The 20,675-nt window shown below is 54.7% G+C and overlaps 1 protein-coding gene across 1 annotated transcript in view; it reads right to left on the bottom strand.

Annotated features, from left to right (window-relative positions):
• Nucleotides 1–18,686, bottom strand: part of JAG1 (jagged canonical Notch ligand 1) — a 35,387-nt gene extending 16,701 nt beyond the window's left edge. Inside the window, exons 1-5 of the mRNA XM_040248296.1 lie at nucleotides 18,133–18,686; nucleotides 17,399–17,704; nucleotides 8,854–8,905; nucleotides 3,449–3,703; nucleotides 1,775–1,835 (exon numbers count right to left, since the gene is read on the bottom strand). Coding sequence (XP_040104230.1) covers nucleotides 1,775–1,835; nucleotides 3,449–3,703; nucleotides 8,854–8,905; nucleotides 17,399–17,704; nucleotides 18,133–18,213 — 755 coding nt within the window. The 5' untranslated portion in view covers nucleotides 18,214–18,686. The remainder of the gene's footprint in view (nucleotides 1–1,774; nucleotides 1,836–3,448; nucleotides 3,704–8,853; nucleotides 8,906–17,398; nucleotides 17,705–18,132) is intronic.
• Nucleotides 18,687–20,675: the final 1,989 nt, after the last annotated feature.

Here is a 20,675-nt window from a genome sequence, read left to right as displayed (position 1 = left end):
AGCTACGTGAGCAGCAGGGCCAACTAGAACTTCCTCGGGCCTCGAGAAGGTTCTGTTTTCATTTTTCTTTCAAGGGAAGGGGAAGGAGCTGGGTGGGAGGCTATGCAAATGCCGTGTGGGAAAGTCACACCTTCAGTCAGTAAGGGCCTGCGTGTCCAGGCAGGAGTGGGAGGGAGACTTTGAGAGAGGAAGGGCTCAGCTCTGGAGACAAAGCCTGTTGTTCTGGCTGGGAGGGCCTCCCCTGGCAGCGGCGTGTTTATTCTGATGACGGGAGCAGAAATCAGCCCCTGGCTGATAGTCATCTGAGTCCAACGCAGGCCTGGCGGGTGCCCGCGAGCTCGGCTGCTCTGAACCCACGAGCACCCTTCAGGAGCAGGGCCTGCTCCCCCTGATGGCGCCAGCTGCCCCCTCTGGTAGGGTCCGCCCCAAACCCCCTCGGCCTCCCAGAGCACAACCGCCTCTCTGGAGTGCAAGGACAGAGACATCTCAGAGCAGCCTCTTCCATTTGACCTCAGTGGCCCTGAGCTCTACATTTCAGCCTCAAGCCTCAGAGCTCAGCGCTCCCGGAGGCGAGCAGAGGCAGCAGGGAGCACCCGAGGTGCAGGCGACCACAGAGGTCCTCTAGACTTTCTGAGCAGCAAAACCATGAGGCTGAGGTAGGCCGGTCAAAATGCAGATCTCTGGGCCCAGCTGAGGGAGTGGGATCATCTGGGTGCAGCGTGGTACCCTGGAACCTGCATTTCCACACCCCCCCAGTTAATTAGAGGAATGGCACTGAGTACAGAGGTTTGTCCCTCCAGCAACAGCAGCATCACTGGACGCTTGCTGCAACTGCTGAGACTCGATGTCCTCCCCGCCTCCCCCTACCCGCCCCCCACCGCCTCAGAATTCGAGACCTCACAAGAGCCCCAGGTAACTCAGTTTGAGAGGCACTGCTCTAGACTACAGATTCGTGAGCTGCCCTTGGCTCAAACTGGAGTGGCTTTGGGGGCGAAAACAACAGGTCCGAAGGACCCATGTAGTGTCACGTTAAATCTGCTAATCCTTCAGGTTTGGGAGGGGAGTAAAGCGGGTGCTCCTGTCAAAATGCCACAGACACACACAGCATTTCCTGAGACACGTCCTTCCCAGATGGGCATGATGCACATTTCAAGAAGTTCCAAAAGCTGTAAGCGGGAAGCGGCGGGGGGAGGACTAGGTTTGGCTTCTTGCATTGTCCCGGGCCATAAAAGAACAGACTTCAAAGGTCGGCAGCAAAAGTCTACATTCATCAGGCTCAACTGACAAGATTCCAGCCCAGCCATTAACCTCTCAGCACCGGCCGGCTCCCGCCTGCGAAGGGGCCAGGAGCTCGTGCTAATCCCATTCTAAAGAATGCTCCACTTTCCCTACTGATGGGAAAAGTGGGGGAGGGCCGGGAGACCGAACACCGCGGCGGTGGGGGAGGAGAGAGCCCGCAGCACCAACCCAGTCCTGGACAGTCCATTAGCACTTGAAGGAGAAGATTATAACAACGTGTTATCAATTTACAGAACCGTTAATACATGAAGTCACTCACTATGCCCAGAAGTTTTTTTTTTCCCAAGAGAGAAGCATGTACATTCCAGTGGACAGCTGGTATAATTTAATAAGCTTCGGATGTGCTTATCTGAATTTTTTTTTGGTCAAGTTTTCTTGTCCTCCAATGAAAGATAGGCATATTCACAGTAGAGTCAGTCCTCTTTTCGCATTAAAGGGATAATTATTAGGGGGGAGAAAAAGTCAAGTTGTTTACCTGCAATCGCCTGGGAGTTTGCAAGACCCATGCTTGGGGCTACAGCCCTGTCGGCAAATAGCTGTAAAAAAAGATAAAAAAGGAAAACAAAGAAGGATGTGTCAGCACTGCCAGTCTCTCACACGGCCACAGTCACGGGAATGGCCTCCACCGACAAAATCCACTGTTTTAAGAGGTCTCATTTCAAGCACACTTTAAGGAGAGCAAGATGGGAGGTGCCCCAAGAACGAATCCAGCTTTAAACTTCAAGGCCACACGAGCAGATCCTCAAACGCGACGCTATTTGTGGACAAAAAGCAGTCAAGTGGGTAGGGGAAGGGGTGCCTCTGAAGGATACCTGCCCTGCTCGCCCGCCCCCCAAAACAAACAGAAGGCCTAATCCTCCCCCGGTCATCTTCCTTCTTCCATCCTCCAGCCTTCCTAGAACCCTCCAACCAAACATCTGGGTCTCAGAAACCCCACGGGACTCACAAAGCCAACCAGGCCGACCTTGCTTGGCAGGCTAATCCACCAGCCGGATCTAGCGGTACTTTTTTTTTTTTTTTTTTTGTAAAGTATTCCTACAAAGCAATTCTGCTTCCTTTACAGACAAAAATTTTTGAACAGACATTAAAAAATAGTGGGCAGATCGTTTTAAGTAACTGTTACTGATTTTTAGGACACCAACTATTTAAAATATGTTTATCAGTCCTTTCATTTGGATCCCAGAAAGGCTACCTTTTCAAATTCCTGTCTCTAATTATTTAAGAAAGCATTTTTGCCCGAGAGACCAGCAAATTCTTCTTTGCCCTGCCCTTCAGCCACAGTTCAAAAATTCATTTTTTAAATTGAGTTTATCTTAAAGGAATTTACCAAATTATATGAACCAAGCAAAGTGCGTTAATGTTCGTAAGGGCCTATTAGATGGTTAACTAGAATTACCCCCCAATTTGCTCTGAATGAGAAGCTTTGTAAAGGTGAAGCCCACAGACAATTCTGTGCACATCTGTGAACTGGTGCTAACTCCCTGCGTTCTAGCAGTCGGGGCTGACAGTCGATGGGATGTCTGGAGGTATATCCCACTGTGGGTACATTCGATTCACCGCTCACTCTCTCCCCCAAGGCCGTGCCCCCAGAGATGCCCAGTGAAGGCTGCCGGGAGGCCACCTTGAGCCCAGGGTGTCGTTTCTCACAGGCTCTCAGACACTGGCTGGGTAACCCCGCCTCAGCCAGCATCTGTGTGAGGTCAGGGGCCTTAAGCACGGACCCTGAGAAGCGGGGTCGGGCAGAGAGAAGGCGCTGAGGGCAGCAAGCAGAGGAGAAGAGGCTGAGCCGGAATTGGAATGAGCCGGAGCCTGGCCTTGGTCCAATCCCAGGAGCAGCTCTGGAGTGCGGACGGCAGCCCTGAATCAAGGCCGCGGGGGTGTGGCCCGCACACACCCGTGTCAGCCATTCACAGGCTGAGCTGGAGGGTCTGGGCATCAGGTGGCATCCGTTTAGCCCGGGTCAGTGCTCCAGAGATGAAGCCGCTGTGTGGGGTTAGCGGGCAAGGCTCACTGGGGGAGGGGTACCGACAGCAGCTTTGTATTTGGGGCCTAGCAAACAGCCCCCATCTCCCAGCCCGAGATGCCACCTGACTGGAGGCGGTTGAGACCCTGGCCCTCACGGTGACAGCCGTCGAGCATATTCACACACCTTTGTTGCACTCTGGGCCCATCCAGCCTTCCATGCACGTTTTGTTCCCATTCTGGTCGCAGGCATAGTGTCCAAAGAAGTCGTCTCTGGGTCGGCAGAACTTATTGCAGCCGAAGCCGTAGTAATAGTCATCGCAGGTTACTCGAATCTGATACTCAAAGTGGGCAACCCCTGTGTTCTGCTTCAGCGTCTGCCACTGCCGGCCGGGGTTGATCATGCCTGAGTAGGAAGCCTTTTCAATGAGGCTGTCAGGTTCTAGAGGGGAAAAAAAAAAAGGATTAATCACAGTGACCTTCACATCGGAGATTTCTCCCCCAACCATTCTGATGATTTTTAATAACAAATGCACCTGGTAAAAAATTCAAACAGTACAAAAGGGCAGAAAGTGAGCCATTCACCTCCCTCTCCAGAGGCAACCACCATACATTTACCTTCTTACTTCCAGTATTTCAATAAAGTGAAATTATTTACCTCGCTTCTGACATGTGCATTGAGGTGGTTTGGGGCCTTTTGTTAATAAGTAAGGCCACAAGGAACAGCCTTGAACATATATGCCTGCATGTGGTTCTAAAAGAAAGAAATATCCCAGAAAGTACTAGGTCAAAGACACACACATAAACAACCCACTTCCACCCAGAAAACTCCAACCACCAGAAACGAAGCCCTGTCCTTCTGCTCTCCCACCAGCAGAGGAAACTTTCCCAACAGCAGTGCCAACACTGTCTGTTATTGGACCTTCTCATTTAATGGGTATGTAAGTAATGGTGGGGACCCTTTTGACAAAACCATGTGTATCTGTTCCCCTGAACTGCAAGCCTGTTTCTCTCCTTCACCAAATCTTCTATTGCTGTTGGTAATACTGGTTTGCAAAAGCTCTGTATATGTAATAGAAAGAGGCCCCTCTCTTATGGAAGGCTACTCTCCAAGAAATTTCCTTATCCCAGGTCAAGGTTAGCAACCTTTCTTTTCTGGTTTTAGAGTTGTGTATTTTGCTTTAGAAAAGCTGTGTCTACTCCCAAACTCTCCACTGGAAACCAGAGAGTAATTTTGGGTGTTTTTTTTAAGTTGAAAACTTTGCTGCCTCTTAAGCTGGTGTTTAAACAGCAATACCACGAACTTGATGTATTTGAACTTTCACCTTTGCCCAGAGGGCAGATGGGAAAATCATTCACCCCAGTTTACAGACAGGTGGGCTGAGGGTTTTTTCGAACCAAGTCAAGTTCCTTAAAGAGTGCCTAGACTCACCCAGGGCCGAAACGGCCCCAGAAAGAGGCAGTGGTCCCTGCCCTGAGGTCACTCATCATCTAGTCGGGTAAGAGACAAATACAAAAACAGCTCCAAACTCAGGTGTCCAGAGCTCAGGGCAGGGCTGAGAGAAGGAAGCGAGGCCCCACGTCAGTACCCAGCCTGGTCCTGGGTTTATTTTCTTAAACCTGCTAGCACCAACCCTGGACACCTTGTCAAATCCAAGGCCGCCTTGGAGCGACCGTTAGAGCCTGCATGCAGTATCTTTGTGATTCTTACCCACCCACACCCCTGTTTTTCTAGGCCCAGGGCCTGTGCTCATTTGCAAGGCTGGGCAAACGCCACAGGTGACCAGGTCACGGGCCTCCTGGGTGGCCTCGGCCACCCTCCACCTCAAACAGCACCCAGTCCGCACCCTCTGGGCGCTTACCTTTGGGCAGGACAAGCCTTGGACAAGCCCGCATACCTGCAGACCTACACCCCAGCACGCATGAAGCACTTGCAGAGAGCGCCTTCCTAACCTGAGTTTTGCAAATAAACATGGGCCGAAGAATGACAAAAATGTCCCTCTATTAACTGTGTGTTTGCTCTGCTGGTTCAATTAAAAAGTGGAGTGAGCTATTACCATGTGACGACGAGATCTTAATAAAGGAATTACTTAAACACACTGGCCCTCGCTCCAAGGCCTCCCCTCCACTCAGGCAGGTAACAACAAACAGTTCAGACGGGAGTCCAAGGTAATCCGAAAGGCATAGGCTGCCGTGTCATCAGTCAGTGCTCTGGTATGCTTTCTGTTTCTGGGAGACGTTGTGGGACATCACGTCGGAATCCTCAATGGGGCGGACAGGGCTGTACAGCTGCCCTCACACCTGCATGACAGATTCCCCCTAAGGGCTGAGAGGGAGTCTAGTGTGTCTGTGACACACTCCCTGGATCCGGGTTAGAGAGAGCATGTCTACTGACTGCTTCTTCTAAGCTCCTGCCACCTGAATCACTCTTCCTATCAGCTCGGGGCACTACCAGTGTTTCTGGGAGAGTTCAGTCAGCAGTCTAGTATTAAGACTGGAAGGGGACTTCCCTGGCAGTCCAGTGGTTAAGAATCCACATTCTAATGAAGGGGACGCTGGTTCGATTTCTGGTCTGGGAACTAAGATCCCACAGGCCTTGCAGCACAGCCAAAAATAATAATGATAATAAATAGTAATAAAGAGAGTAGAAGGGGATATTAGCAGGCCTTCCTGCAATCGTGAACTGTGTGAAGATGGAAGGCAAAGCACCCACAACAGTTCTGCAGGCCAAGGAGGAGGGCATGAGAGGCAAGTATGAGCAGAACCCTGGAACCACACCAACCACAAATCTAGACGGCAACCTTGGCCAAGAAGGCTAAGTAAGATATAAGGAAAACCTGGTCTAAGGATGCCAACTCGTGTTTACATACCTATTGATCAGAGTGATAAAAAGAAATCATTTGCTCTGGGAAACAGTAAAATCTACACCCTTAGATAGCACAGTCCTGAGAGGTAACAGTGATGACCTTGAGGGCAGATGACAGCAAGGCCAGCCTCAGACAATACTTTCTAACACATGTGTATCTCCTGGGCTTCGCGTAGCCCAGGCTCTGCTCCTCAGGGTTCACTGCAGAGCTGCTGTGAGAAGGAATTCTCAGTTCCAAAGCTCAGGGCTCTGCCTCTAAAACTGAAGCCTTGTTTGGTCCTTAAAGAGCAGCCAACTCCACTTGGGTTACTACACATCTTCAGGTTCTGCCCTCGTGGAGGACAGTCCCCTTGGGAGGCATAGAGCGTGAAGGGAGTAAAAAGCGAAATACTCTAGGGAGAGGGAATAGCATGTGCAAAGGCCTTGAGGCAGGAGAGAATGTGATGCCTTTGAGAACAGAAAGGTGACTGGTGGGGTATGATCATACGGCCGCGACAGATGACAGTGCAGCGTGTGAGATGGAGCAGGCAGGGAGACAAAGCCGGGCTGCGTGAGTGGCTTTGGTGCCACACAGATACTTGTCCCAAGGACAACAGGAAGCTGCCAAATGGCTCTTAGAAAGGTGACACTCAAACGTTACACTTTGAAAAGATGAAGATGGCAGGAGCACGCAGAGAGCACCAGAAGTAGACCAGGGCAGACAGAGATCCATTAATTCAGCCGTTACTGTAGGAGTTCAGGCAGGAGCAGACGGTGGCACAGACCAGGACTCCAGCGGGATGCCAGTGAGGTGCTGGACACAAGACTTTCAGGACTCGGAGGTGGATTAGACGCCGACGCGGAGAGAGGGCGGTACATAGGCAGTGCCGCCCAGACTCCTGGCTTATGGTCCTGGGCGTTCAAACGCTGCTGCCAGTCACCCATTGAGGGCCCTAGGCAAGCTCTGCTTTGGGAAGGGAAGATGACACATTGGGTTCTGACCATGCTATAATTCAGGATACCTTGGAAGCACTGCGAAAGGAAGGCTGAAACAGCAAGTGGGTAAGCCACTCCCAGCAAACTCCAGCCCCTCCTCATCGGGTTCACAACGTGAGCCTCAGTGCCCTGCAGGGGACACCCCGTGACTTGGAGGCAACCCTTCACTGCAGGAGTAAAGGTCTGAAAGCCCTTTATCCCCAGCCCAACGTTTCGGTGCACTTCCATGGTTTCACCTCCCAGCAAGGGACGAGAGGTTCCAGAACCTCCAAATGGAGCAGACAACCCCAGGCAGCTCTGGGCGGGCCTCCGCTTCCAGGGAGGAGCCCCCTGGCCTGTGGGTTGATGGGAGGCCTTGGAAGGGCCCTGCAGATGCTCGGGGCTCTCTGCAGACCCTGGCAGGTATCCTGATCCGGCTCTCATTAGGAGCCAGTGGGAACCTCAAGGATGCTTGCTCCACCAACCTGTGTCAACATGGACACCAGGAGAGCTGAGGAGCCTATTCCTGCCCCACCCCCATCACCCCAATGCTTAGTGACCGCTGCAACCAGGCCCCTGTGACATAACGCTCACCCAGCCCCCAACGCATGGCAGGGGAGGGAGCAGAACCAACAGGTGCCCACAACCCTGACTGGCAGCAGCTGCAACCCAGGCTGGGCACAGAGTCCCCGCCCACCCCCCCAACAGCGGGACAGGGCATCACTCGGGGACGACAGATCTCGACTCAGATGCCAAAGGGAGGGGGTGAGCCAGCAGCCTGCAGCCCCTGGTAATGGGCTCAGCAGCAACCAGGTGGGCCCAGGCGGCCCAGTGAGACAGGGCAGGCCCGACGGTGCCCTTTCTGGTGTTCACCGATCCCAGAGTCAGGAAGAAAAAGTAAGGCGAGAAGAGAGGGAAATGTTACCAGCAGCAACACTCCAAGGGTCAGGGTCAGAGGATGAGCCCCGCAGAGGGAGAGGTCAGGGACAGCGGGCTGATGAGCCCCTCCTCTTGAGCAGGCAGACTCGGATTTCAGTGTGCACCAAGATTCCCCATGACAACCACCCCGTTGCGGGCAATGGGGAACTGACAGAATCAGCCAGGGAGGGGAGGCATAGTGAGAAGGTGCAATTCAAGAGCCGAGGCCCTGTTCTAGCCAGATGGCTGCCATTCCCACTCGCGTCCTCCAGGGCTCCCCCAACCCCTGCGCCCACCCGCCCGCCCACCCCTAGAGGGCCCCGTGCTGAGAACAGGGTCAGCTTTCAGAAGGGGACAAGGCCAGCGCGGTGGCCACGAGGCACTGGAACCAGCTTCAGCGAAAGGACTGTCATGCCCAGTGTGGGAAACAGACCACTCAGGGCTCACCTGCCCACCGAGTGAAATTCAAGGTCGGTCTTTCGAGCCCAGAGCCATCTCTCTGGGGCTTTATCTTTCTGATGAGAGATTAAACGCTCACTTAAAATTTAAATGGACTTTTTAAAAGTCACGACTTTGATCCTTTCACAGTCTACAAGGTTTTAGAGTTGTAAAACCATTAAGATCTCTATCCTAAAGATAATCTAAGGCCTGTATTCAGGGGCTGAGTTAACTAGAAATCTGTTCTGGCCACTTAATATTCCAAGGGAACATTCTAGGGGAAGGAATGGAAAAAGGTTCCATGGAGAGGTTCGGCGGGGGGGGGGGGGGGGGTGGGTACAGAAGAGCTCTGACAGGCCCGGGGACCTGCTGTGTGCTTCCAGACTCACAGCTTGAGCCCATGGTTGGATACTTACGGACAGTGTCATTGCTGGAATCCCACGCCTCCACAAGCAAAGTGTAGGACCTCTGAAACACAGATAAACAACAGCTCAGTATTCAGAAACCGGGGTCAGCTCACAAAGGTCAGGTTTTCTCGGCCTGCCTGCACACTCTGCCAAACAAAACCGTGCGCCAAGACAGGACCCGTCTTTGCCGTGAAGCGAGGTCCCGGGTGTTCAGACCCAGACCAGCTCCCTACGCACCCCCAGCACCCACCCCAAGTTGACAGAAGACACAGCGCTCCCTATCGTCCGCAGGCAGGTAGCCCCAAGTTCCGAGTGGGAAATGCCACTTCCCAATTTGTGCACACTCGGCGGGTGGTTCCCCCAAACTTCCCAGCCCCTGAGCCTGACGCCTGAGCAAGCTGCACAAAGACGTGACTCAGCTAAGCCGCCCAGGTATCCGGGCTGGGGAGTGGGGGTGCTCGTCCACTGAGGAGGGCTGCGGGCTGCTGTTTCTCTCCGGGCCTTGCTGGGGAGGCCCCTGGGGGGCCCCCTTTCCTTTCCAGAACCCCTTTGAAAGCCCTGTCTGTGTGAGACCATCTCAGCTCCCACAAGTATCAGGTGACTCTAGGAAGCAGGAGGGGTGGGTAGGTGCAAAGAGACTCTGAAGACAAAGGCAGTAACCTAACTTAGGGGTGCACATTGCTGGGGGCGGGGGTGCTGGTAGATGATAGGAAAGAAAGTATAAAAGGAAGAAAGAGCTGCACTCTATGGTTATATTTATTGATAAACTTATCTTTCAATAAGATCTAACATTCCAGGAATAATCAGAGTCCACTAACCAAACAAAGTCCCTGGACGCTGGCGGGATGCCAGCCATTCTACTGAAGGCACCTTTTATCTTTCAGCTTATCTCAGAATTCCACCTCTCCCCCCAAAATCCAAGCCATTAGCAAATTCCCACTTTTACTCAAATCTTCATTTGTAACTTAGGATGAGGTCAGTCTCACAAAACACAAGAAAGCGTCTGCTGTCTTCATGATGGGAAATATGTCCAGGAGTGGGTGGGATGGGGAGGAAGGGCACGTGAACGTTTCTGTGCCCACCCCCTGCCTTTCACTATCCACCACCAGTATGCTGGGAAGAGCAGTGTATATCGATCAAACAATACTGTGCCACAAGAAGGTAACTACAAGGTGAAGGCAAAAACTGAAGGGGGGGGGGAAAAATTTAAAAAAAAAAAAAAAAAAGGAGCTTCATTCATAACTCAAGGCAAGCTTACTGCTCACACAGCGACCCAGCAGGTCTTTGAATATAAAAATATCTTGTGATAGACCCTGCCTTGGAATTCAGCCGAAATATGTTTCATACTCAAAGCAGAGTAGGATTCCATTTCGTTCACTGATAACTGTGGGAAAATGCTCTGAGAAGCAAGCAGAACCAGGCAAGCCGGGGCATATACCCAGCCCTCTCCTGCGACCGGCCAGAGGTCCAAATTCACTGCTGTCATTGTTGATATTTTATTAGCGAAAGTTACACCTTATTTACTGCCTCTGCATTTCCTACGATTTCCTACAAATTACAGGACCCCTCCCTGAGAACAGCAAGAAGTGAAGTTTCTCTACAGACATGAGATGAGAGCCAGGTCCAAACAAGGCCACATGTGGGGCTGATGCTGGATAGCGAAGCCCTTCACTTACTAGTCACAATGAGACCCACCTCTCCACTTGCACATATTGTTGCAATTTATCCTCTGATTAAACGCACCAACACGCGCGTTCTGACAGACTTGCACCAGCACTAAACATGTAATGCCCACAAGCCCCACGCAAGGAAGGGCCTCTGGGATCAGCTGGCGTGACAGCAGCGACTGCTTAATGCTCAAGGGAGGGGGTGGCATCGTTCTCACACAAGGTCCTAGGAGGCCAGGCTGCCTTCAGACTCATCCTCCCAGAACTAGGAGACCTCAGAAGCCGCTAGCCAACACGCCCCGCCCGGAGGGGAAGGAGGGCCCTCATCTGGGTCTTCCCACAAACCGCCTTCTAGGAGACAGAGGTGGGCTGGGGGCTGCAGCATTAGCCATCTTGGACCATCTCACTCCCAGGCTTCAGAGCAGGGACCACAGTTCTAGGACTCCTCCCCACCCAACCTTCAAGGCAAAGAATCCTTCGGAGGCCCCTATTAGGCACTCTCGTCCTCCACTCTGTCCCCACACTATAGATCAGCAATCGAGATCATTTGGCAATGATTATTAGTTGCCAGGGAGCTTTAACTTTTCCCAGGCCCATGTTTGACCTCTGTGCATCCCACAAGGCACATCCAGACTCCAGGGTCCAGACCATGCATGCACACCTTATGCCGTCAAGGCCAGGTACCAGGTCCCAAGTTGGCATTCCGCTACAATCATTCACACCCCAATGGCCGCTGCCAACCTAACCCCAAGGGAGGCAGAGTCCCACGGCCCTCCTCACAGCGTGGCATGGGGGGCAGGAGAGATAACTGGCAGGTGTTCCAACTTACTGATAAGTTCATACAAACACCCCCACCCCCAAAGAAACACAAAAGAAAACTGCACACACCTGGATTTTTCTTGGTTTCAAGCTATGAGAATAGGATTCTTATATAAACTACCTGGCATTCATCTATTTTTCCTTTTTTTCCAGAAGAACAGCCAGGGGGCAAAGCAGGAGGGATGGGCAGGATCAGGCCTTCAGTTTGGGCTCACAGAGAGTGGCTCTGCCCCTCCCCAGCTCCAGGGAACCTGGCAACCAGGGAGGTGGGTCTCCATTCTGTGCAGCAGGAAGGCGCAATGGTCAGCTTTCAGAAGGCCCTTTGGAGAGGATGTCCTGGGATTCTACTATCAAGGAGGGTCCTGGCCTCAAAGCGCCCCTGTGCCTGCCCCCGCCCCTGGCACCTGGGCTGCGGGAGGCCCGGGTTCCACACCCATCCCGCCTGTGGGGGTTACCTTGGCACTGGGCAGAGTGGCAAGCACTTAATTGCCACATTAAGAAGGGGGGATGTGAGAAACAAGGGTGATTGTGCTGACAGCTGGGAGCTTCCTCTTCCTGGCAACAGTGGTAGCCAAACCAAGCCCTGAGAAGTGGCTGTTTCCCCTCCTGCCAAGCTGACGGCCACAGACAACCCACCCTGCAAATGGCACGCATGCAACGTCCAGAGGCCCCGGCGGGCGGCAGGGGCGCACCCTGGGAGTGCCCAGTGTGCCCAGGGGGCCATTGTATGCAGTCATTGCCCCGGTCAGGCTGGGGCCCTGGGCTCTGCTGACTCGACGGTCGCGTCCTGTGGCTGGCCCTGTATCTGCACTATTTGTAAGGCGGCGGCATTATTCCCTGTAATCCTCGTTTCAGTCAATCCGGCCACACTATTGTCCTGCCTGCGTCTGGGTGGCCAGAGTAGAATATATTCCAGGCACAAACATATTACATAAAGGCTCCAGAAATGCCATGTGTGGGTACACACGTGCTCACCCCGACAACTCACGTGTGTGGCGGGGTTTGGGCAAAGTGAGGCACACAGCAGGGACAGCCACCCCATGGCGGACAGCTGAAACCTCAGTCATAGAAAGCAATTTAGTCTGCAGGGCTTGACATTTCAATAGAGTCTGATCTGGTTACAAAGGGTGATTTTCTCATGAAACCCCACCTCAAAGACTCACCAAGCAGGGCCCCAAAGCTCGGATCCAGATTGGAGACTGTCAATGAGATGCCCCCACCCCCTTTCCCATCATTACCCCTACCTGTCTGAAAAGCATCCCACTGATAATTAAATGCACCAGTTACAAAAGGGTGGCGAGGTTAATAGATAGAATACCGAGAAGCCAGCCAAGCACAACCGTCCGGTTCACGCAGAGCAAGCCTGAACAAGATGCCTTTCTACTCATTTACCAAAAGTGCACAGAGACTGGGCTGAGCTGGTAGAGGACCCTGGACGTTTGACTATTTATGTACCACTTTTAACCACTGGGACCAACGCTGTGGAACTGACTCCCTGCACACACACTGCACCAGAGACAAATGTCTTTGGTGCCATAAAATCAAGGGCCACAGGGGAGGGATCAGAGACCAGTATGGGAATCACAACACAGGCACTTACCGGCCCCCCACACCAAACCGCCCCCCAGCAACGCCCCGCCCCCGCCACCAGGTAGAAGCAGGACATTTCGGAACCCAGAAGCCTACTCCTCCTCCCCTAGAAAACCCAAGAATCATCACTTTCCATGTGTACTATTAAAAACATCTTCCTAAAGTTGAAAACTAGCTTAGCTGTGTTTGGGTCTAACTTTTTTTTTAATGTATTTAAAGACTGGAGCAGCTTGGCATCTCACCTCGGCAGAGAGGGTAGAAACATGTCTCTAGAAGTTTACCAAGGGGAATTCTCAGGAATATTTGCCTTTACAGATTACCATGCTAATTGTATGCATGTCCAGAGATTATGTATTCTTACACGGTAACTACTCTTGAACACTTGGCACTAGAACCAGGTTCTGGCCCTCCTACAATGGGCCAGCGGCTGCTCCAAATCTAGCCCAGGCCTCTGTATTCCTGTTTTCAGATCAGGACACGAAGACTCTTTGTTGCCTTGGCTTCGTTTTTCCATAGATAACATTTTCCCTCCATGCCTAAACTTTTCACATGCCTTCCATCCAAAGGTCCGTTACAACCGGTTGCTGTACAGATTTTAGGCAGCGTTCAGATGGCTGGCTTTCTGGGAGGCTGCGTGCTTTGTAAGGGGCTGCTGCCCCTCCTCCTCACCCACCCAACTTCCCTAAGTGCCTGCATGCCAAAAGCTCTACCAGTCTTGAGAAATGTTTGAAGTCCCTGTAGAATGATGGGTGTGGAATTGGTGGGTTGCAAACTCATGTAAGTACTGGAGATTTGAGTAAGTTGCTAAGAAACAAGACAACAAGGAGAAGAACACACCGAGGCTACACCTGGAAGAGGAAAAAACTATGAGAAACATAGTACCTTGCACAGGGAGTCCACGTGGGGAGCAGCCATTCTGCAGACCCACAGCACCAAGTGAGCACAGCTCAATTTTCTCCCCAGCCAGGTTTTGCAATGCAGACATATCATTTCATCGCTTTAGTATGAGGGAGGTGTTTTAGGGCAAAGGGTGTTTTCCCCACACACAGAAAGTCCCTTGCTATGAGCATGTACACACGTGAGCTGTTTGTGTGCACACACACTGATCACGTGGGTGGCACATTCTGACTGCAGAAAGGGGCCAGGTCCAATGAGAACCCCATCCCTCCACTGGCTTCCCAGGGACCTGGAAAGTGAGAGTCACTCAGTCATGTCTGACTCTATGAGACCCCATGGACGATACAGTCCATGGAATTCTCTAGGCCAGAATACTAGAGTGGGTAGCCTTTCCCTTCGCCAGGGGATCTTCCCAACCCAGTGGTTGAACCCAGGTCTCCCGAATTGCAGGCAGATTCTTTATCAGGGAATTTACAAGTGAAGTCCCAGGGACCCGGAAGGACAGCATAAAAGTCAAAGGCATGTCAGTTGCAGTCTGTAACTAACCTTATAGCACCTGAATTACCCAGTGTCAATGGCATTTAAATAAGAGGCTGAGAGGTGAGGTGCCTGAACTACTTCTGACAAAGTTTCTCCAGATTCACTTCACTCTAAGGCCAGCAAAGCATCAGGAGAGCGAACTGGGGTTCCTAAAAAGCTTTTCAGGCTGGATGGTGGTAATTACACTAATGTATTTTTAATGAGCAGGCACTCCTGGGATTTAGTACTAATTTTGGAAAGTGCAACTTACCCATTTCAGTGATTTCTAAATGGTTATTCCCCAATCTTTTCCCGTTGAGCCCAATTACCTTTGATAATGTATGGTCTTATCACTGGGTCCCCTGATTGGAGGATCATAAATCAGGCTCAGTGCTTCAAGTCAAGCCCCTTCCAGCAGCACTGCTAGGGTAATTAGAAGCCGGGGAAGAAAACCACCACCAGGCTGGGGCAGTGGACCCAAGTGGGACATAATCAGATATTGTCTAGAGGGCAGACCCACAGCATAGACCTTCTCACAAGGGCACTGTGGATTATACTTCACATCTGACCGAATCATTTCCTCTTCTCCCATTCCAGACCATGAGCAGTTGTTTGATTTGGGTCATAATTCCAAACAAAAGACGTGAATTACACCACCTTCTAAAGTGACCTTCTCTGCACTCTGAACCACCTCTCTACCACTTTCAGCAAACCTGGGAGGACCCATGCAGATGGTAACAGTGGCTGCCTAAGGGTTAGAAGCTTTGGGGCCTGGAAGTTCAAGGTGTTTGTTTTAAAAAACCATATCCTCCTTGAATTCTGTACCCAATTCAGCTATCACCTATTCAAGATAGCCCCTTTAAATAGACACACTCATTAATATTTAATTGGCAAGCTGAAATGAAGCTGTGCAATCTACTTCGATACTTATCCAGCTACCTAAGTGCTTTCACTTCAGTTAACACTCATTCTTGCACGTTACAGACCTTAGGGTTTCTCCAGCTACACTGGAGCAAACAACAGGGCACACCCCAAGTCCACACTCCCGTGGGAAGTCAGGCTTACACGGCACAGCAGCCCTTCTGGGGGTGATGGGGTGGGGACGTGTTTATGAGGGACACAGGCATTTGGCCCAGCTTCAAAAGAACCACACTCGCACTGCAGCCCCAGCCGTCTTCCCCATTTGAGAAAAGCCAAGAGTCTATTTCATGGTTGGTGACCCGTGGGGCCTGGAAACCACAGAAGAGCACCAGCGAATCAATCGGCTCCCTGCCCTCATACACCACTTCCGCTCATTCCCATCTAGGGCTCACTGCCAAATGTCAAAAGGAGACAGACACACCTTCTGGGTCAGCCTCCCCAGCCAGCCTCGGGAGCAAGCCTCCCGGTGCTCATCCCAGCTGCTTCTCTGACCCTGCTCCCCACGAGGAGCCTCAGCCAGCCCTGCAGCTTTCCCACATCACTAATAGGATTCCTTTTATGGTCTTGTGAAAAGCGAGGGGCTCCACACGGATCCTGCCGGCGGTGGAGCCACCTGCGGGCCCCTTCCCCCTAACTCCAAACACACGGTCAAGGGCGAGGGCCGTCAGTCCTCACAGTAAACTTGAGTCCAGCCAGATTAAAACGTGGCCAACCTCTTCAGCTTAGTTCTCCCTAATAGGGTATTAACAAACAAGATAAACACTCTTTGTAAAAATGAAATCCCGCAACAGGCCCAGTCCTCCGTTCTCACAGAATCCCACAAACCACAGGGGTTTATAAGCCCCTTTTAATGGCACGTTTCAGATAACTGTCTTATCTCAGACAGGCAGAGGGCACTTTGTAGTGCCAGCTCCAGTCAGCGCGGGCCTCGAGAGCCGCCGGGGCTTCCCACACACTCCGAGGCCAGCTCCCTCCCTCCTCCCGCAGTCAGGATCCCAGCCCCAGCCCGCGGTAGGAGGCGGCAGAGCGCGCCCCGTCCGAGCACGTGGCTGAGAGGACCCAGCGGGTTACCGAGAGCCCCCTCTCACCGCCCGCCCGCCCAGCGCCGGGCCGGCGAGCCCCAGTCCTGGCACAGAGTCACGCCTCCCGGGCGGCGGGAGTGGGCCAGAGGGCACACACACGTCCCCCTCCCCTTCCTGCTGCGACCGCGCTCGTCTCCTTCCTCCCATCTCGGGATGCTGCCGGGGCCTCGCGGCAGGGTCTGCCGGCGGGGCCCGGGCCTGGAGCGGCTCTGGAGCCGGGGGTCTGTGTATTTGCTCCCGCAGGGCCTGCCTCGGGCGGGCCGCCCGTTCTAGGCTTCTGCGCGCCCCCCAAGTGTTCACGGGGGCCGCGCGCCTGCCGGACGAGGGCGCACCCCCGCCCTTCCCGGGGAAGTTTGCAAACACAGCTGTTCCAGAGCCCGGGAACCGCTGGAAGTGAGGCCACCAGAGCTACGCCGCGCGGGGGCGAGGGCAGGAAGGGAACGGCAGGGGGCGGAGGCTCCCGGGCCCGCGGCGCGGGCGAGAGCCCGGCCAGCCCGCGGCGCCGGCCCCCCCTGGCCCTAACCCGGTCCGGAGCGCGCCCCCGCACGCACCGAAATCTCCCGGGGAGCAGCGGGAAGCGGGCTCCCCACACCCTCCAGGAAGGACACGCCCGCCCTCCGGGCTGCTCACGGGAAACGGGAGGGTGCCAATTGGACGGCGTTCGGAGGCCAGAATTGTGCCCAGCCGCCTTCCACAGCGCATCAGGTTTAATTGGTTGAGCAAAGATCATCCATAATGACCCCTGGCTCGGGCGGTTACTCTGGGGCCTCCAAGTTGCAAGTTTCAACCGGCCCTCCCGGGAGCCTTGCCCGACAATACCCTCTCGAGCCCCACTTTCCACTTTTTTTTTTTTTTTTTTTTGCGCGCGGAGCAAAAAGCATCCGGGCTGGGGCCTGCCAAGATCTAGCACAGAGCCCCGGCTCCCTGACCACCACTACCCCCATCGACGTCCCGGGCCTGCGCCGAGTTTCCAGCCAAGGCCCTTTAAATCCCTCTCCTCTCGCAAGAGAAAGCAGAGCTCGGCCGGCGGGTCCGACCCCCTGCCCGGCCGCCACTCACCGGCCAGGCGAAACTGAAAGGCAGCACGATGCGGTTGCGTCCGTTGCCGCGACTGGCTTTGAGGTCGAAAGTGTTGCCCCCGATGACAGGCGTGGACCCCGAGCCGAAGCTGCACGGCCCCCCGGCCGTGACGCGCGACTGGTACTCCTTGAGGCACACTTTGAAGTACGTGTCACACTCGTCGCGGGAGCACTTGCGGTCCCCCGGGTTCCGGGAGCCGCCGCAGCAGTTCCCGTTCTGAAGCTCCCCGTTCACGTTCTCCATGGACAGGATCTCCAACTCGAACTGCCCGGAGGCCCCGCACACCTGCCGGCGAGGGAGGGAGAGAGGTCAGCGCAGGGGAAAGTTGTTTTCTTCGAGGGTGGAAGCGACTACTCCCTCCCCGCCCTCCCCGACGAGCCCTTGGCGCCAAGTGAAACTCATTTTGCAAAACTGGGTGCAAGGACTCAACGCGATCCCCGGGCTTAAGAGGCTCGAGTGTGGGAACAATCCGACACGACGGTCCCCTGGGAACAGGAGCGGCGCGAACGCGCGTTCTGCCTAGCCTGGAGGGTACATTTGGGAGCCCGGGGGTCCCCCTGGTCCAGGTGCAGCCTACCGGGCGTAGGGGCCCAGGCGGGAGCCGGAGCCCCGGGGCTCCGAAGCCCGCTCCAGACGCTCAACCGCAGGCGTCCAGGAGAGCCGCGAGGGGAAGGAGAGGGCGGGCCGGGGAGGGAGGCCCGGCGGGCTCCTACCTTGGCTCGCAGGGCACAGAGCAGGGCGAGCAGGAGGCTCAGGGGGCGCCCGGGCCGGCCGCGCGTCCGTGGGGACCGCATCGCTGCGCTGCGCGCCGCGGGCACTCGGGACGCCGCCGCCGCTGCTGCTCGCGCTGGTGCTGCCGCCGGTGCTGCCGTCGCCGCTGCCCCTGCGGCCGCCGCGTCCCGGCTCTAATATACTCCGCCGATTGGAGCATGCACGACTGGAAAACAACACCACTTTTCAAAAGCCCTTTCAAGAGCGGCCCGTTCCAGAAGGCAAAGAGCCCGGCCTCCTTTTATTATTCTGACGGCTTCTTTGAGGCGCTCCCCCTCCTCTTCCACCTCCTGGCTTTCTTTCCTTCTCTCGAGCTCCCCTTCTTTTATTATTATGATTATGCGCAGCCTTTTATTCCCTTTCGGATCAGCTGCTTGAAGAGGAGGGAGGGAGGGGAGGAAGAAAAAAAAAAAAGCCAGAGCCCAGCTCGCGGACCAGCCGCAGGTAGCACAATGACGCGTGCCCGCCCGCCCGGCTCTCGGAGAGGGACTCAGGGAGCCGGTCTGGGAGCCGCGGCCCGGGCTGGCCACCTCTACCCAGCGCGCGGGGCCGGCGCATGCGCCCGTTCATATTCATGAGGGGCGTGCCCACCAGCGCCACGCCCCCGGCGCTGGGGGGAACGGGGAAGGGCCCGGGGGCTCCGCGACGCGCGGGGCGGCGCGGGTGCTTGGGGCCGGTGCAGACCCCCCACCTGCGGGCGTTCGGGGCTGGCGGGAGCGGGCGGAGCGCGAGGGGACGTGAAGGCTCTGTTGTTCGGGGGCGCGCGGGCCCCGCGCAGACCGCCCCCTCGGGCGCTCTGGGCAGTGAGCCGCGGGCTGCACGTCGGGGTGTAGGCGCCGCGGCGCTGCGGAGCGGTCGGAGCGGGGCGGCTTCCGCCTTCCGAGCCGACTGCGTCAGCTGCGGCTTCGCCCCGGGCGCCGGGCCCGCTCCCCGAGAGCGAGCGAGCGCGTCGCCCGGAGCGCGCGGCTGGCGGCGGCGGGGCTGGCGCGCGGGCCGCCGGCTGCTCGCCCCGCGGAGGCGACCTGGGCCGGCGCTGCTGGGAACTTGGGAAAACTTTCCCGGAGCCGGGCTGGCCGCAGAGGCGAGGGGAAGCCTCGGCCGCGCCCCGCTGCCGCCCAAATCCGAGTCTGCGGAGCCCGAGAGGGCCCCCGGCTTCCTTCTCCAACCGCGCCGGGGCGAAGGCGGGGAGGTCGGCGGGGTAGGGGGGCGCGGACCCCGCGCAGGCTCGGCGAGCGGCCGGCGGCGAGGCCGGAGCCCTGGGGCTCGCGCCTACCCGCCCCGCCGCCCGGGACGCAGTGCCGGGATTGCACCTGTAGGCGGCCTCGGAGCCGCTCTGGGTGGCCCGAGCCCAGCCTGGGAGAGACTGTCTCCCCGCCGTCGCCCAGCAGCACAACTGGGCTTCTCTGGGGTATCAGTGGAAACAGCGATACTCTAGGTCACAACCAAGGTCAAAGGAAACCTGCCCAACGCCTCTACCAGCCCCTTTCTGGGGGGTCCTGCTGCTGTGTTGGAGGGGATCTCTTTAGGGAAAAGATCGATTTCCCCTGAAAGGTGCACCAAGTTTTGACCCCTATGTGGGGTACGTTCTACGGGAAAGCGTGACTATTTAGGAGCTAGATCGTGGCTCAAACCCTCAGAAGCTGTTGGCCACGATGGGCTGCAAGGGTCAAGGGAAAATATTTTCCAAGCTCCTGTGTTAAAAGAGAATAAAAGGATAGCTAATTGTGGTTATTTGTGGGTGGGTCGATACGGACAGTATTTTCAGTAGTTGCTCTCATCAGGCTAGAAAATGAAACAAGGCAGCTAACTGACCTCTTTACACTGGTTCAGAATCACCAAGGATGGTTTAGGAATACCGGCATTTTAACAGCCTACGAGAGACAGCTTTTTAATGGTAATATGTCCCATCTTGATGTCATTGGTGAGAGAACGAGTCCATATTTTGGAAAGGACATTTCCAAGAGCAGAATCATAAGCAGTAGCACCCAGGGTGTTTTGTCTTAATGTACCCCAGTCTCAGCATCCCCCCCAATTATCCTAAATACAAGACATCCAGCTTTCATAGGTAATCACATCTAGACTTTTCTCACCAACATTTCCATACAAACCAATCTCTCCCACCTCCTGTCTGCCCCCTTCTCACCTCTGCCCCCAAATTTTCCATAATTGGGGTGCTAAGTAATGGTTTAAAAGCAAAAGGTTGGTATTGGGGGAAAAATTCACAAAGGCTAGTCAAGTCTTAAAATGCTCATTCCTTGGTGTTCCCCATGTCTGAACCTGTTTTGTTTCTGTGCCCCTGTGACCTGTTCCGCACATCCCTCAGGAAGGAGTCAAGCCGTTCACTGAAGAGTTTAGATCCAGCCACCAGACTTAACTTGAGAGGACTTTCTGAGATGCCAGATGCCTTCAGGTGGGAATATGATGTTCACGTAAGTTGAGGTCAGCTCCAGGCAACAGGTGAGTTTAGCCCCTTGAATAATAAGAA

Source organism: Oryx dammah, unplaced genomic scaffold (assembly GCF_014754425.2).
Source record: "Oryx dammah isolate SB20612 unplaced genomic scaffold, SCBI_Odam_1.1 HiC_scaffold_10, whole genome shotgun sequence".
Classification (NCBI taxonomy): domain Eukaryota; kingdom Metazoa; phylum Chordata; class Mammalia; order Artiodactyla; family Bovidae; genus Oryx; species Oryx dammah.
The sequence above is the reverse complement of the archived record's forward strand: the minus strand, read 5'-3'. Positions and strand labels throughout refer to the sequence as shown.